Source organism: Fulmarus glacialis, unplaced genomic scaffold, assembly GCF_000690835.1.
Source record: "Fulmarus glacialis isolate BGI_N327 unplaced genomic scaffold, ASM69083v1 scaffold46110, whole genome shotgun sequence".
NCBI lineage: Eukaryota > Metazoa > Chordata > Aves > Procellariiformes > Procellariidae > Fulmarus > Fulmarus glacialis.
The window spans coordinates 12,322-29,098 of NW_009190515.1; the positions used below are offsets into that span (position 1 = coordinate 12,322).

The window sequence follows — 16,777 nt, forward strand, 5'->3', positions numbered from 1 at the left end:
AGGAAAAAACAGACTTAGCTGGACTGGTAAAGCAATATTGGTAGAGCAATACAGTAACACTCTATACTTAAACCAGCAACCTAGGTCGTCGTCAGAAGCTGATAGATTTATGGTCTATGCCCTCCTGACACACATGCCCATAAACTCATGGACCTCAGAGGACCCTTTGCAGATTTAATGGTGCTCATCTGTCTAAGTGGTTTTTAGCCTGAGTCAGCAGCCAATCCCTGATCTTGCACCAATGAAGGCAAAGTGCACTTTCAACTATTTTGAATATCAAAAATGTCAAGTGATTGATTCTACCCAACCTCAGGCATTTAACTAAAGCACCTAGACAAGGACCTAATTAACCGAGGCTCTGGTCATCAACCACAGATGGAAAGCTGCAACCTCAAGAAGGTGCTTCAATCCAATCTTGCCCAGGTCAAGGGTGATGGTGTTCCTAGCTTAAACATCTCAGCCAGGTTACCAAGCTGAAATTAGTTGTGATGACCAACTGCAGGTCTCCCTGTATATAATCAGTGTATGTGTGTTCTGCTCTACTGGGCCCGTGTCCAGCACCAGGACCAGCCAGAACTGTTTCTGGCTCTTCACCTAAATTAGGAAAGAGTTCTGCTTCTGATGGAGAGTGCTCGCAGCTTCCCCTCTCCCCACTGGCTAGACACCAAAACTGTTCCCTTCTGAAATTTGTCAGTGTTTATTCAGTTCAAATTCTGAATGGAAATCTAGCTTGTTTTATTTTCCTTCAGACATGACCTTGTAAAGGACTTTTTTTGTTGTTGTTGTTAGTTAGTTGAAACTCTTAAGTCAGGAATAGAGCCTATAAATTTTCACTGTCCTATTCTGGCCGGTGGAGAATGAAGCCCCACAGATTCTCCCATAGCAAGAGGAAAGCTCCAGTAATTTATTTAGTGGGTGCCTTATTTTGGTCCTCAAGGTCCTCCCCAAAATGGAGAAGATGTTTTTTAAGTGCAAACAACTTGTTCCTGGGAAAAGCTTTGCCTCTACAGACGCTGGTCTACGAGCTGCTGAGGTACCTCACCTCTCATGGGAGGTCTTAGTACTGCTGCCGGATTAGCTGTGGCGTGGTTGAAGGTGAATACAAGGACATTTGATTTTTATTCATTCCCAAATGGGGTAATACTGAGTTTCCTTGCTTCTCACTAAGAAGGTGCCTTTACCCTCTTTTTAATTTGCATCTGCACCACTGAGAACTGTCCCCTGGTCCAGCCTTTAGAAGAGTCACGCTGCAGCTGGAGGAGCAACCGGGCGATTCCCAGATCACCCAAGAGCAGCACGGGGAGCACTGCCACCTTGTTTCTGTTCAACGAATACATGCCAAGCACATAACATTAATTAAGACATACTGTACCTCCAGCTGTTTGGATCTTGATGTGTTTATTTCCTTCTAATCTTAATTAGAAAAAAAAAAGCAAAGATGGTTAAAACATTGTAACATACCACTAATGTAGAACACCATTTTAAAAAGCCATGCAACAAAGTTACTACTGTTCCAAACGAGCCACTATGGTTAATAGTGTTATTTTTCTTCATTTTTTTGTTTTGCAGAAAATTTTGGAAGCACCAGTCAGTGACTAAACTCTGTGGTGTACGTCTGTGACAGCAGCATTTTGTTGTATTAAATCTAAACAATTATTACATGATTTCATAAATACATGTTTATGACTTGTCTATTAAGTACCTATAAACCTACTGCTTTTTCCCACTGTTCGGAAACATCACATGGAAAAGAAACAGTTTGCACTGGGTTTCATATAAGAACAGAAATAAACCTGAAAGCAAGCACTTACTAACTGTTATTACTGGAATTCACCACAATGCAAGTAAACACCTTCAAAACTAAAAATAGCGCTAAGGCTCTGCAAGTGCATCTGTCACAGCCTCTTACTCCTAACAGGGTTTTGTTTTCTTTGAATTCACAGAACACTCAGAGTGCGGAGAAGCTGTTCAGAAGACAACGTACCACATTGTCAGCATCTGCTCGAGGATCCTTCCGCAGAAGTAAGTGTGTTAAAATTTAAATAAACTGGAACAATCGCTTTAACGGTTACAAATAGCTCCACTGCCTTAAGAGGCTCCAAGGCTAGTCAGTCTGTCTGAAATAATAATTGATTTTTAAAGGAAATACATCCTGCTAGACAAAATTAAACTGAGAAAGCAGGAGAAACGCGATACGCAACCTTCCAATACCTTTTGGTGCAGCTTTCGTCTGACTGGAAACCATGGCAGCTGCGTCCGATGGCAGACCAACATACACACCACCATAGTTCCTGATTTAAAGAAACAATTAAAGAGACATCAGAACTTAATTGTAACACTTCTCCCTATAATGTCGACATCACGCGGCAGCATTACAAAGACCATGGACGGTCAGAGAGGAGGGCACCTCTGCACAAGCATCCTCAGAGGAGCCCTCCTTTCCCACAGCTATGGAAAAAGTGCATATTAAGTGCCACGTGCCTGCTAATATGGTGCCAGGCAAAAAAACCTCGAGGCTAGCTGTTACTCTTAAGTGGGACCCAAGCCTGTGAAAGGAGCTATTTTCCACTCAAGTTCCTAGTATTTTTCATTAAATCCCAACTGTGTTGTGACAATAAACCCCACTGGCCCACCTTCTTCTAGACACCAAATATATCCAACCGAGGACAGAGCCAATCTGATAGTAATGTTCGACACTGGGACCTTTGGAACACCTCACTTCAAACAACGCACACCAATTAAACAGCACTTTGACCTCTCCTCGTTAATAAGCAGGACCTGCATCCCCTGCTTAGGGCCACACTTGGAGAAAACTGTTAGTAGGAAGGAGCATGAGGGTGTTAGGTGCTTTCATAGCCCAACGCTCTCCCCTTCATGGCCTTGCAGAGCGCATTTTCTGGCTCCGAGGCCTATATGAAAAGCAGGGACTGATGCAAGGAGGTGAAAAACTGGGTCCTTAAGAGCCTCTGCTGTGCTTGGAGCTACTTGCAGAGACTCCCATTATGCTGCTCTGCCCCGTTAGGTGCCAAATGAATCACGCCCCCTCCAACCCCTGGAGCGCTGAGTTGATTTCTGATTTGAGATAGAGTCGCATTTCCTTTGATTTCCAGCCCAGCGGAGATCTCCCGCAGGTGCTAATGCCATCTTCTGTGGTGGGGTTGGGGTGAAGGCAGAGGTCACTGGCCCTTATCGAGCACATCACCTACAGCTGTGAGATAATGTGCTCTCCTTGCCACAAAGCTCTCCTCCCTCCAACTCATTAACGGGGTGGGGAGGCTCATCAATACTGGGCTGTGTGTGAGATTTCCTCCTCTTTTCTTTTTTTCTTTTTCTCTGCTTTGGTGGTGTTGGTGGGACAAGGAGGAGGAAAGGAAGGACGTATATCTGGCGGCAGAACTCTCTGCAGCCTATTGCAAATAAAGCCAGTCCCGGTAGAGCACCTACCTCCTTTTGTCATCATCTGATACGGATTCTTCTGCTCTGTAACACCAAAAGATATAAAGCACATTAGCAGATTGTTTCTTTCAGAAACTCCATCACCATCTGGGTAGATTCAGGAGCAAGGGAAGAAGGGGATTAATACTGATGCCAGTTTAATTCAGGCCATCCACAATTCAATTAAGTATTCACACAGGCACAAAAAGAGTGACAATTTTCCAATCTAATGTACAGAAGAAAAAAAAAGGATTGAGAATAGATGCAGCTTAGTTTTCGTGACCCTGCCAGTGATGCCTGAAAAGTAGGTTTGGGAGCTGAAACAGGTAAATTAACACTTCCTGAGTGAGTCCCCACAACTGCTCCACTCATAACAGGAAGATGAAGACTCTGCATGGAACAGGAACGAGTCTGGGCTGCCATTCCACCAAAAGAGGACTGGAAGGGACTGGGTGCCCATGCTGGCATGGGAATGAGGATGAAGAAAGATAAACTTTCACAGCAGCTGTGCCAAAAAGATGTTACAGAGCCTCTCCGTAAAATGAGGTACTGCAACTCCTGAAGTCAGAGTTGTTTGCAAACCAAATAACTGTTACTAATCCTTTATAAATGGGCAATTACTTCTCTTTTACCTTTAGGGTAAAATCACAGGTCAGTCTGTAGGTCGATAGGCAGTCACTGCAGTTTGACTCCCCCCACTGAAATACTGTCCAGTGTAGCTGAACCAGGGCAGGGGGTAAAGTAATCGGCATCGACGTGAAGGCAAATTAGTACGGAAAAGATAAAAATTTTATTCTTACTCGCTGAGGGTATAGTGCCTGCGCTGCAGTCTCAGTCTGTGCCCCAGTGTCAGTCTTCACACAAACCACTCACCCACGTTTGATTAAACATTTGGACTTTGAGCTCTGCTTGCATGGCTGGGTAGGGATCGGGGCAGCAGCTGCATTTTAGCTTGGTCTGCAACCTACCAACCTAGCAATAAAAATAGAGGCATGATAACTTGAGTGCTGTTAAATCCACAGACATCCTTCACCCCTTCCCTACAGCTGGGGGCAACTGTGACAACCGCCTGAGAAGGAGTCCCGCGCCATAGCTGCTCAGGGGGCCGTGAGATATGGCCACAGTGGTGCCCAGGGAAGGCTGCCCACAGCGAAGGGGCACCGCAAGCCAAGGTGGGCTCTGTTGTGGAAACGCTCATGCACAGGCTGTTCACCCAGATATTCTCACCTGGAGGGGAGAATTGCCTGGACTATGGGGGCAATGCAAAGATACTCCCCATCACGAGCTGATCCATGAATTTCTGATCTGCTCCCCAGGCAATAAAACTGAGAACTGGCCTTTACCCAGCGTTAGGGCTAAATCCATTCTGTAGCCTTGGAAGGCATTTCTGAACTATGATATTTAACAATAATATATGACATTTCTTATTGTAATTTATTTATTCTAAGAGGTAGATGTGTTTAATCGTCAGGGCTGTATGCCATTACTGAACCCTGAAGTCAATAGCATTTTGGCCCAAAGTGCAGAGAGCTCATCACAAGACGCAGCCTTAAATGCAAGAAAATGCCCCTTAAATCTCAGTCAGCACTCTTCTGGGAGAGTAGCAAATGCCTTAAAAATATTGCTATAAGTTAGAAATTATCTTACATTTATCTTCTTTCTAAGTGGCAGAACATTACAAACTACCCTTTCTGCATCACCACAGTGAATAAGGGTACACAGGTCCTTTTAATGGTAGAGGTTTGGGGTAAATTTAAGTATGCTGCAGTTTTGCTAAGTGATATTCACACAAGGCATAGCACTGAGTGGGGTGAGCCTCCCTGTCTCATGTCTTTGCCTACATCTTACCACTCAAGAGAGATGGAGCAATAAACTCCTCATTCTCTGGCACTCCTGCCACTCCTCCCTGGAGGAGCTAGTGCCATTTCAGAAGGCATCTCCCGTCTTCTCTGACCCCATGTAGCCTAGGCCACCTTGCAGTCCTCACACATGCAGCCAGAAAACTGCAGAGATATAACTTTCCTTGAGGACTGTGAAGCTGCTCTGTCCTAGCGTGGGCCAATTCCAGCTGAAGAAAGCGGAAAGCCTGTGTAGATCAGTGAGTGGAAACGAGCCCTGTATTTTTAGCAAAAAAGATGACAACACTTTAAGAAAGGGACTTTCGGTGCCAAAAGATCACAAACAATCATTTCTGTTGAATCAACTGAATGTGTCACAGGATTGATTTTCTCATACAACTGGAAACATTTTCTATAATCCAGATTAATCATTATCCAGAGAAAAGAATCCTTTAAAAGCACTGGCAACTTCATTCGCAGCTCAAAGCCTCTAAAATGGAGTTGTAAGAATAATAATCAATATTGTCCAACAGGAAATTAATGTCAATGCTTAAAAAAAAAAAAGCCTCTACTAGGCAACAGGGCTATTTTCTTCTGTTCTAGAAATGTTTTGTAACAGGGCATCACTGGACCATTACTGTCATTCTCTCACCAAAACAAATTATCCAAGTCTATGATTAAGCAGACTAGGATTTTTTTAAACATTTTGCTTTCTTCTTTTCCTCTTAATAGCTACAAATCAAAGCCTAATTTTGCAATACCTTTTCCCTTAAATGCGCAACAGCAAATATAATCTGGGATTGTAGAGGCCACAGCTCTTGGGCTGGGTGATGACCAGGTACAATCTGTTGTAGTCCTGCTAGGAAAGGGGAGGTGAGCAGAGACAGGGGGAACATGGAAGCGTGAGAAGGAAAACAAAAAAAAATTCTGGTGATGGCATTTAAGGAAGAAGGCATTTTCCACCCCTTTCTGGTGACTCCTTTCTAAGCAGCGTGGGAAGGAGGGCTGCTCCAGTTTATGCATTACGCACATTCACACACCTCTTGCCTTCACACACTGTAGCTTAAGGCCCCATTTTGAAAGGCGTCCACTAATTTCACATGTTCAAATATCCAGGTGCCAGCTGAGCCATTGCAGCAGTTGCTGCTTCTGTGCCCAGGCTGGGTGAACACGGCTGGCTGCAGGGAGCAGGGCCGCAGCAGCCACGCTGGACCGCGTGGAAATGAGAATGGAAAGAAGCTCCTTTGGTTTTGGTAGTGCTCCCATTGCCACACCTCCCAGACTCACAGAGAGGGTATGGGGATACGGGAGTCCAGCACATCCCTTCTCTCCCTCTCTCTTTAGCTTCTTCTTATGTCAGGGATGAAGGAAGAACCTAGCATAAAAAATATCTTTAAACATCTCCATTTACAGAATCCTCCAGGAAGAGCAAGCTAGGATAAACTTTTCAAGGAACTTAGCAGTCTGATGTTCTTTGTACTGATCTGCTGCCGTGTCGCCGCATCTTCCTTCAGACGTTGTTGACACCTACTGCAGAGGAACTGAGAGGACTGAGGTTTTTCAGCAGGTAGCGTAGGTGGAGTTCTGTAGCCGGTAGGCAGATTTAACAGCAAATCCACATAACGGCACTCTATCTTCAGCTAGAATAAATGTTTCTTTTGTTAAGGATTTGTCTATCCCAAGAGGCTTCCTGTCACCCTCCTAAGTCTGACAAATATACTTGGTTCAACTGCCAGTTTTTAAATCCATCAGTCCCATGTCCATCTGATGCTAAAAGAAGCTGCCATTTTTCACATAATATTTTAAATATCAAATGACAGGCATTCACATTAATTCATTCCATCTACATTTTTCTTACCTCAGCTTTTATGACTCTGTTCGTGCTGAGCATTGTATAGACTCTTTCTAGCCGTGCTCAGTAGTCCCACCAGAAGTGATTCACTAAACTTTCCACAAGTGACAGACTACTACTCAGTTTCTCAGCCTTTCTTGGGAAGAAGGGCCTGTCATTTGTATTTGATGGATTCCTTACCAATGTTTTGAAACAGGCTTGAACTGCTGTGTCCTTTCCTTCCTACTGTTACTAATCTTCCTCTGAACTTAGCCACATTCTGAATATCACAGGCATTGCATTATTTTCTAGCATATACCTTACCCCTCCTGTATCTAAGCTTTTCCAGTTAGCAGTGACGTACTTCTCTTTATTAGCGGGGCAGGAGCGTTGGCCGAAGCTGGCCGACAGATTCACCGTTGATTTGAGGGTTGGAGTACGCAGGGAGAGATCACATTCCCAGACCATACGTCCTTCTTGTCATTGCGTGGCCCTCAGTCTCACAGCACTTCCTCATCTTACCGGTGGAGAAACTCAAGGTCCAGAGGGCAAAGCAGCTTCCTCGCGGCCACCCGGGAGGGCTCAGAGCAGGCTCCAGCCCTCCCTCCTTCCACCCGGCTGCTCGCTCCAGGAGATGCTGGCGCCTTGGCAATGAGTCGCAGTCAAGAAAGGAGAAATCTCTTGAGTTAGAATAACCGTACTCTGTATCAAAAAGTACGAAGTAAGTAAGGACACACCTACATGCTTTTCTGGACCAGAGCCGATACAACTGAAATTTAATGGCAAAAAAACCATGGGTTTTTTTAAACAGAATTTTTTTTTATCTTTAGCTGATAAAAGCGAAAAGGTGTAAAATAAAAGCTTGTGTGGATCTATAATGTTAGTTAATATAAATCTGTTCATTTCCATGAAACTAAAACAGTTTTTCTGGTATTTTACTTCCTTCGTAAAAATCTGCTGTTGAATGTTAGGATGATTGATTTAGGACTTTTCAGGTCATCACTGCCGTTCCTCATTAACAGATCTGCATTTCTAATGTCTGATGAGAAGGCTCAAACATGCTATTACTCACACAGGTTGTTGGGCTGACTCTAGTGTACCTATCTGAATGAGTAATGGTTCCAGGATTGACCCTTTCCCTTTGTTGAAGTCTGCGCTAGTAATTAGTTTTTTGTAAGTTATCCAGATACTTTTTTGAAACATGACAGATGATCTAACACTAACAAGTAGGATGTTCCCAGTTTAACTCCTGAAGTCTGGCCCTACAAATGCTTACACATTCATAAACACCGTTCTGCATATACCCATACCTTTAAGCACAGAAACATGCCTACTAAATTCGTAACTTAAGTTGTGCTTGCAATTTTGAAATTTAAAACTACCAAAGAGCAAGGAAAGCGATGCAGTTCTAAGTCAGTCACCTAAATTAGCTTAACTGAACAACAAAAAAAGGCCCTAATATACATTAAAAACCGTGGTTTGGTATATATAAAAGTGAACAGGGCATGGATGCTGCAGGCTGTACCAAAAAGAGGTTCCTCATAAACTTGCCTTCTGTAATTTATTTATTGTCTGACACTGCAAACCCACAAAACAGACTACACGGGTAACACAGATCTCAAGAGTATCTGTGACAACAGTGCCCATCCGCCAAGTGAGACCTGTTGTTAGTTCTCAGCCATGCTCTGTAACAGCAAGGACAAGCCTCTTGTTAAGCTCTTCTCTCCACTTGTTTATCTGACTTGACAGCCCTCATTTCTACACCAGAATTCCTCTGTCTAATTAGAGTAGTTATTCTAAATGAAGTAAATAAAACTGAAGAATGTTCCTATTGCATAACACAAAAATCTCTCCCAGATCCCTCGGTCTTAAACTCTAGTGGCAAATACCAATTATATGAAATAGAAAAAGGCAAGACCTCAGGAGGACATCTTTAATGTTTCCTTTGATAGGAAAATAAATTTATGGCTGAATAAAGCTGTTCCTGCACATTTCTACATCAGCAAATGAAAAATGGGCTGAGAAAGGCAGATCTTTTGCTGCTGCTTTTCTGAAAACCAGAAGTTGGCAAGAGGCAACAGGATAATAGAGGTTCAGACCTTCCACATTTAGAGAAAAACAGGATGGGTAGGGCTGCCCTCTGCTACTTAGCGTCAAAGATAAGGGAGAGAAAGAGGAGCCTGACAGATAGTATCTTCACTGCGGAGAACATCTAAAGAAGGTGGGTACTTTGAAAAGCAAGTCTGGATGAGTTACCGGGTCTCCTGCAAAGAGGGGAGATTTGCCTCAGTGGCTCTTTAGATCTCTCACAGGGCTTGGGGGAAATTTATGTGGTCGCTTCATACAATGACATGGCCTTTGGAATAAGGTGTACTGACACGTGACAGGGAAGAGCAGTCTGAAGTAACATGCCCACCTCTGGGAGACAACTCTCAACAGAAGCAGAGAAACGTCATTTCTGTTAGAGAAATAACAAGGGAAGGAATCTGTAGAAAAGTAAACAAGACATGAAGTTGTTTTGTGGAGATGGAAGCTGTCACTAAAAACAATAAACGTCTGGTGCCGTTGATTATATGTTAGGAGCCAGATGAATCACGTATGACTAAGTCTAGTATAAGGCTAGTAGGACTGAAGCTAAGTCCAGGGCTACATATTTGAAAGAGTGGAGTAAGTACTTACACATCTTTAGTAGTCCCTGTGGCACCTAGAAAGAAAAAAAAAAGTGCATGTTTACAAGATAATGGCATAATCCTCTAACTCAACCGATAGTACAACAAGCATTTTTCTGCCTTTCTGTCCTAAACAAGGCAGAAATAGCAACAGGAATTTTCTATTGTCAGAGAACAGGTTTCTCATGATTGTCTAGTTTATTCTTAATGATTATCTGTATTATCCCTTAAGTCTATCACGCTTAGATCTGGGCCAGATTCTCAGTGGGTAAAAATGATGCTGCTGTGGACCAGTGCTCAGCTACAGTCACTCAGGATGAGAGCAATAAAAGATAAAATTCATCTTTCTGAATTTTATATGCTTCACTTTGCTCAGCCTTCTCGTGGTTTTGTCTGCTACAAAGTCATCACAACTAACCGAGCAGTTACTCCTGAATGCCTGTTTATTTTGTGCACATGCCATTTGATTCAGTTGTAGACTTGGCACTACATGTGTAAAATGCTGCTCCATTCTTCCTGCCAGATAAACAAGGTTTTATAAAACAACTAGACAGAACTAATATAAACATTGGGACACAATCCATCCAAAGCCCCAGACATCTAAAGAGATCAACCACCCCTTAATTCATCTTGCTATTTAACAGAAAAGCTACCTGGCTGCCTGATCTCAGTGATTGATTTTTTTTGGTGACTCAGATGCTTCTTGCTGGGAGCAGAACATTCACTCAAGTACAAACTCTTTCCTGTTCCTCCCAAGTTATTAATGCCATGTTGCTATTGCTGGTATATCATTCAACTGAGTAACCAGCAAATTATCCTTTCTATTAATTACACAAGCTAGGGTAGACATTAGAAAACCTTTCACTTCTCCTTTTCCTCTTCCTGTCAATGCTTAGCTGGAAGAGGTTATCTGAGCTCACTCTGAAGGAACTACAGTTGTCAATCCAAAAGATTTTATGGGTTTGGAGGTAGGTTGGGCTTTTTTCAGCCGTGGCACTTCATTTCTTGACAATCTTTATTTTTGCAGCTGAAAAATATCCATAAATAGCAAATATCTTTTGTCTCATTCTGATGTGTAAGAATATGCCTTCTGCATCCTTATTTTAAATGCAGAGAGGAAGAAACAGTCCTGCAAGGCTTTCCAGCACTGTCTACCTGAATGGATGGCTTGGATGGCAGGAAACATCTCCCTCTGCAGCTAACTCTTGAACATAATATCACTCCCAATTCCTATGACTTGACTATCCCTCCTTTTCCCAGCAACAAAATAGACTAGGCTTGCATAAGACTGCACACATTTCTTTTGTTAGTATTGCTTCCAGAGTCAGCAAAATCTCAGTACAGCTATATGTATCAGCAGAAACTCTTAATTAAGCTGGAGGGAGTACCTCTATGCACAATAAGCTTAGGTCCTTGCTTTAAAACTTTATTCTACCAAGCAGCTTTCTAAGACTTTTTGGCTCTATAGGCACGTCTACATAGTACTACATATAAACCCTCCAAATTAATTGTGTCCAGGTGGAAGGTTGGCATTGCAGGGCTGCATGCAAGCTCGATCTCAGCCAATGTAGGGAGACATTTTCTGCTACCAAGGCTAGTTCATCCAGAGTCAGCTCAGCTATGTACCTTCAGGGCACCACCCTGCACATCTAGACAGAGCCTAGGCATCAGCAACACCTCAGGCAACATACATTTTGAAAAGCCTAGCTCCATTGCTGTAGCTAGCAGGATTTTTTTTTTTCCAGAAGAAACTATTCCTGTGCTGTGCCTGTTCTGCACCAGAACCATGACTTTCTCATTTTCTCAATCTAAGCTCACTGCAAACAAACTCAGTTTCTCCAGAAAGGTTCATGGTCCTTTGTGAGGCCTTTGCCGAGCCTTTTCTAAGCTTAAGCTGAGGTCTCAGCGCTTTGGATCCTCATCTGAAAAATTAATGCCTTCCTTGCACGAAGTATACCAAAAGTAAAAAGTGTTTAATACACAAACCGAAACCTTAGCTGAGTGAGAAGAACTGTGTGTCTACAGTACCGCTACATTTCCAGTGGATATACTCAAGTTCCAGTCCATCACCAGGCACACTTCAATGCCTTGCCTACGTTCAACGCCATACCCGTCTTCAATGCATTACAGTACACATACATTTGCACTCTGGGGACAGGAGCTGTCTCTCAGACCCATCAACTTGGGCTTTGTGTAGAGCTATACAACTATGAACCTGCGTTTGTTAGAACGGAGATGTGCCCCTAGCACTCAGAGCAGCACTTGTTCCCTTTGAATATTAGAAAGGGTACCACTGCTGAAAAATCACTGCAGCATTTTGAAACACACCTCACACAAAAACATTGAGAACTAAGTATGATAAAAACAAATTCATTTTTTAAGAGATTATTTTTACTATTAATAATAAATAAATACATATAATAAATAAACAAACAAATTTATTGTTTTCTGTTGTTTTTATAAACACAAAGAACCAGGTTATCCTCACTCCCATTGATGGGATCCCATTGATTTCAGTGGTGTTATTTCTCATTTTCACTAGCAAAAGTGAAACAAGAGTTTGGTTCAAATTCACTTGAGTACCACTAAAGCACCTGAATATAGACCTGCAAGTATTTCCAGTGCAGTTTTCTTCCTGGAAGAGTTCCGAGCTTGCAAATGAACATCACTTCAGTTAAGTGGCCCATAACTATGTAAAACTCATAAGGTTTTCTTCATTAGGGAGCCGGAACACTCCTTATACATAGATTTTATTTCACAAGGAACCCAGTAACATTTCAGTTTGTACAGACATGTTTGTTTTTAAAGTCCGATCCATTCACCCTCACGCCTGTTACTTCACTGACATATTTCTCTAACTCTTGCATGTTTAGTGAGTGACACATTATTTTACAGCTACTCAAGTTCCATCTGCCAGAAGTTCAGCCAAAGAATCTTGTTTACTACCGATTCACAGTGTGCCGCAGCAGCAAGGCGTAGTGCTCTTGTAGCCATGATGGTTTAGAAATATGACTTGAGAAAAGGCTCGCATATTTGAAACCTTGTCCATTTTTTCCCACTATATCAGCTTGACCTAAAAAAAGGCAGCACTTGACCCTACAAACCTAGTCTCAATAGCCTCATGTTGGTTTGGTTTTCAAAACCTGCCTAACCTCAGCAACAGACTGAGAGGTGGCCAGGAAGCTGCGTCCACAAAAAATAGGCAGTATTAAGCTGTCCTGAATAACCTCTCTGCTCACACCATCTACGTAGTAGGACCATGGGTGCATTTTGGCATTCTAGAGCTGCAGGAGGACGAGGAGGAGTATAGCCTGCAGAATAAACGAGGCACATTCAGACATACATCGCTCCGAGCCCAAGTGATTACGGAAGAAAAACATTCTGTCTAGAGCAGTGGAGCTGTGATCCCTCAAAAAACCCTATAGAATTTAAACAGTCACAAATGAAGAAGGGCAAAAATGTATCCCAAAGCATCTTCCATTCAGTGAGAGGGGGTTTTGCACTTTCAAAACAACAGTAGCTTGTTACTGGCGACCCTGCAGAATTTCAGTAATTGCAGGACAAATGCAAAAGATGGTTGAAACAAATTGATAGCCACAGATGTTTCTCTGTGCTAAGAAATGCATCATGAGTGAACGTGGAAGACAACAACTTAAGAAAAATATAAAAAGGATGAGAGGCAACCACTTACATGAATAAAAACATGGATATAAAAAATGCTAGTATCTGACTTCAGAGCAGATTATGAAACATTTTCCCATTAATTTTTAATGAACATTTTCCTCCAATATGTTATTGCAAATACTTCAAACTGTTATAAAAAGCAAATAAAAAACTCAAAACTACATGTACATGCATGCAACAGTTAAGATTACGAATGAGTTTTCTATTGTAGGCTCCATTCTGATTTGCTCCAAAAGACAGCAATATGGAACCAAATCCTAACATCAATGAATTTATTCTATTTATACCTCAATGTAACCAAGTACAGAATTATATCAATTTACTTCAAACTGATTTCTTCGTCAACTCATCAGGTGACAGCTTTGTAAACAGACTTGACCTGATCAAACATTAATTTTAAAAATTAGTTGGATTTTAAATAGAATGGCAGCATGGTTTCCTGGGGATTCCACCAAACTTGAAGTTAATAAATCTGTTTAAACTTGGTGTAAAAGTTCTCCTTCATTATAATTTGGCTGTATTTGAAGCTCTCCACAGACTAACAGCTTCTCTGTATATTTAAATTAAGGCTAGACTGCCAGCCTCCACTGAGTACTATAATTTAAGGTGCTGTCATTGCTACTACAATTCATATAGAAAGGAGGAGGTAGTTAAAAATTGTTAGTGAAGCAACACCAGAATGAAGGGAAATGCCTTAACTCAGAAGAAAAAGTAAATTAATGTTTAAGGGCATATTTTTAAAAGACCAAAAAAGAACTATTTTGGAGCTTCTAAAGCACCAGGAAATAACATGAAAGAAGGATATGCAAAGCGAGCTAACAAAACACTAGAAAAACAGCAATTTGGTAATAAAACTTCCTATGGATAATGGGAAATTTAAAAAATAAATGTAATCCATAGCTAATACATAAAATAGCTGCGTGATTTAATAAGGATGTGTATACATCAGTTTACTCGGAAAACAGAAGTTGTCATTTCTCAACTGAGGAGCCTTTTGCCAGCGTCTGATGGCCTGGAAGGAAAATTTAAACTCTGTGAGTTATATCGGTGTTCTGGAGTACTGCACCACAGACAGAAATGTTATTCTAGATCATGTCTATCAGTTTAGATCTCGCAGACCATAGGGCTGATAGCTCCTCTGATGTCATTCCAGCCATGCAACAGAAGATAATATCATTAGCTGAACTATCATTACATATACGTCTGCTTAGGAAAAATTGAGTTAGGCAACAATAGAAATTTTACCAGAGAAAGAAAATAGAATACACGTCTAATGTATTCTGTGAAGTATGCTACAATATTATCCTTAGTCATATAATATGACAGAGTGTGTTACAGGTTAATTATATGTTATGTACCTCTAGCTTTGACATTACTGACTGTAGAATAGTCATAACTTTAGCATTACAGATGTAGTCATGCTGTGCAAGCCACAAAATTGATTTGTATTTACACAGTGTTCATGTCTTTCGGGAAAATATTGAGAGTTACACTTTCCTTAAGAACTCTAGAATTCCGATTAAAAATGGTACGTCTTCTCCTTCCCCTACATAAAATAATTTTATTTTTATTAGACACACTTTGTAAGGAATGCTAAATGGAAAAAATAAATAGTAGACATGTGACTTCCTACTTTTATTACCAGTTGTTGGTTATTGTAACACCGTAGACTGCATAGAGCTGTTCCTGACTGACAGTGGTGAAAGTGAGAAGAGAACTGGACCATTCAGAGCCGTAGTTGCTTTGGAAAGGTCTATCAGGGCAACAGTAATAATTCCATTATACTAATTATGTGTTTTACATGGCATTGGTCTTTTTACCTGCACCAACCCATTGGAGATCTGTGGACTATTTCTAAAGAGTATGCAAAAGGCTGCCACAAAATGCAAGTTCAAATGTATTATGAATAACAGTACAGGTAAATTAAACTACTGAAGGGGTCGTACCTTCAGTAAAAATAATTTATGAATCTACAAGCCAAAACCTGTTGAAAATAGCTGCCTTTAATGCAACAGTGGACACGTTTATTTAAACAAACAAACTTTCAGTTCAACATAATTCACTAAATACTACCGCTGTCAGAGTTAGTCTATTTGACATCTACCCATTTGTGTCCTGGTACAAGTTCCACAGGGTGGCCGGATAAACATTAATCGAGAAGCTACCACAAAGGGACTAATTATCAACTCAAAATTTTCCTCTGAACTTCTCTGATACTTGCTCTGGTGCTTTTACCCAGCAAACAGAAACGGGATGTGAACAAGCATCACCCCAGCAGTATGAAGCTACGTTGGGTCATATACTGAAACAACTTCCAGTCACAGCAACGCAGGAATCAACTAAGGGGAGAGAATTAATCTGTGCAAACGGGACGCCTCTAATAAGAGTGCTGGAAGTTCAAGCAAATTCATACAGTGCATTCTTCATGGATGAGAGGCCTCTGATAGATACACATGATACCTGAAACCTAATTTATAATCATTTAACAGAACTCAAGTAAGCAATAATGGCAGAAAAGCCTCCCCTTCCCCCATGAGTGTGAAGTGCAGGGTTTAGTGGGAAAACCAGCAACACACCACACAAACATACACACATACAACTTGGAGAAGTCATCATCAATCACACTCAATGTCCAGTTCTGCAAATCAGGACGAGTACCACCAGAGGCACCACTGAAGCTCTGGATAAAGTAAGTCAAAATGTTGAGAGATGAAGGCCCAGTAATTCCAGCTGATCCAACCACTATTTTGCTGTGCATTTTCAAGAGGTTATGAAGCTAACAAATTTATCTGAAAGACTTAATACACGTACTGAAACAGGTGGCAATGTTTGCCAACTGCAGTTAGGATGAAAAATGATTGAGAAATGCTTATATTTATAATTATACGGTGAAGGTCTGCTTATCAATTTCCATATACTTTCCTTTTTTGCGGGGGCTGGGGTGAGGAAGAGCACAACAGCACCATCTTCCCAGGTCTTATCTCTTTTGAAAATAACAATGAACAAATAAGGGAGCCAGCTGGACGCACCAGCCAGCGGTACACATTAACATGCAAGAAACCTCAATCTCGGAATATCCTCCAACTTCTCCGGCAAGCAGAGGAGAAGTAGTGGCACAAACTCATTTCAGAAGTGGCATTCGTGGCCTTATAGGGAAGCAAAGAGGATGGAGCTTACACGCCCAGCAGGATCCTTAGTCCAGCTCCTGGCCTGGGCTCGCCGTGCCTAGGACGGCTACTGTGGGAGGCGGTGACCCTAAGGACCATGCGGGCACCAGAAAGCCTCCGGTGCCCGCCGGCGGGCCACATCACCCGCTCTCC

At 41.8% G+C, this 16,777-nt stretch overlaps 1 protein-coding gene across 1 annotated transcript; it reads right to left on the minus strand.

Annotated features, from left to right (window-relative positions):
• Positions 1-1,377: 1,377 nt before the first annotated feature.
• On the minus strand, positions 1,378-16,765 carry LOC104082544 (chromosome unknown open reading frame, human C12orf75). The gene is made up of 6 exons (XM_009585707.1): positions 16,635-16,765; positions 16,047-16,207; positions 9,784-9,808; positions 3,445-3,480; positions 2,212-2,291; positions 1,378-1,645 (listed from the first exon to the last, which is right to left on the minus strand). The coding sequence occupies exons 1-6, from the start codon at positions 16,763-16,765 to the stop codon at positions 1,596-1,598; spliced, it is 483 nt and encodes a 160-aa protein (XP_009584002.1). The 3' UTR covers positions 1,378-1,595.
• Between the last annotated feature and the right edge of the window lie 12 nt (positions 16,766-16,777).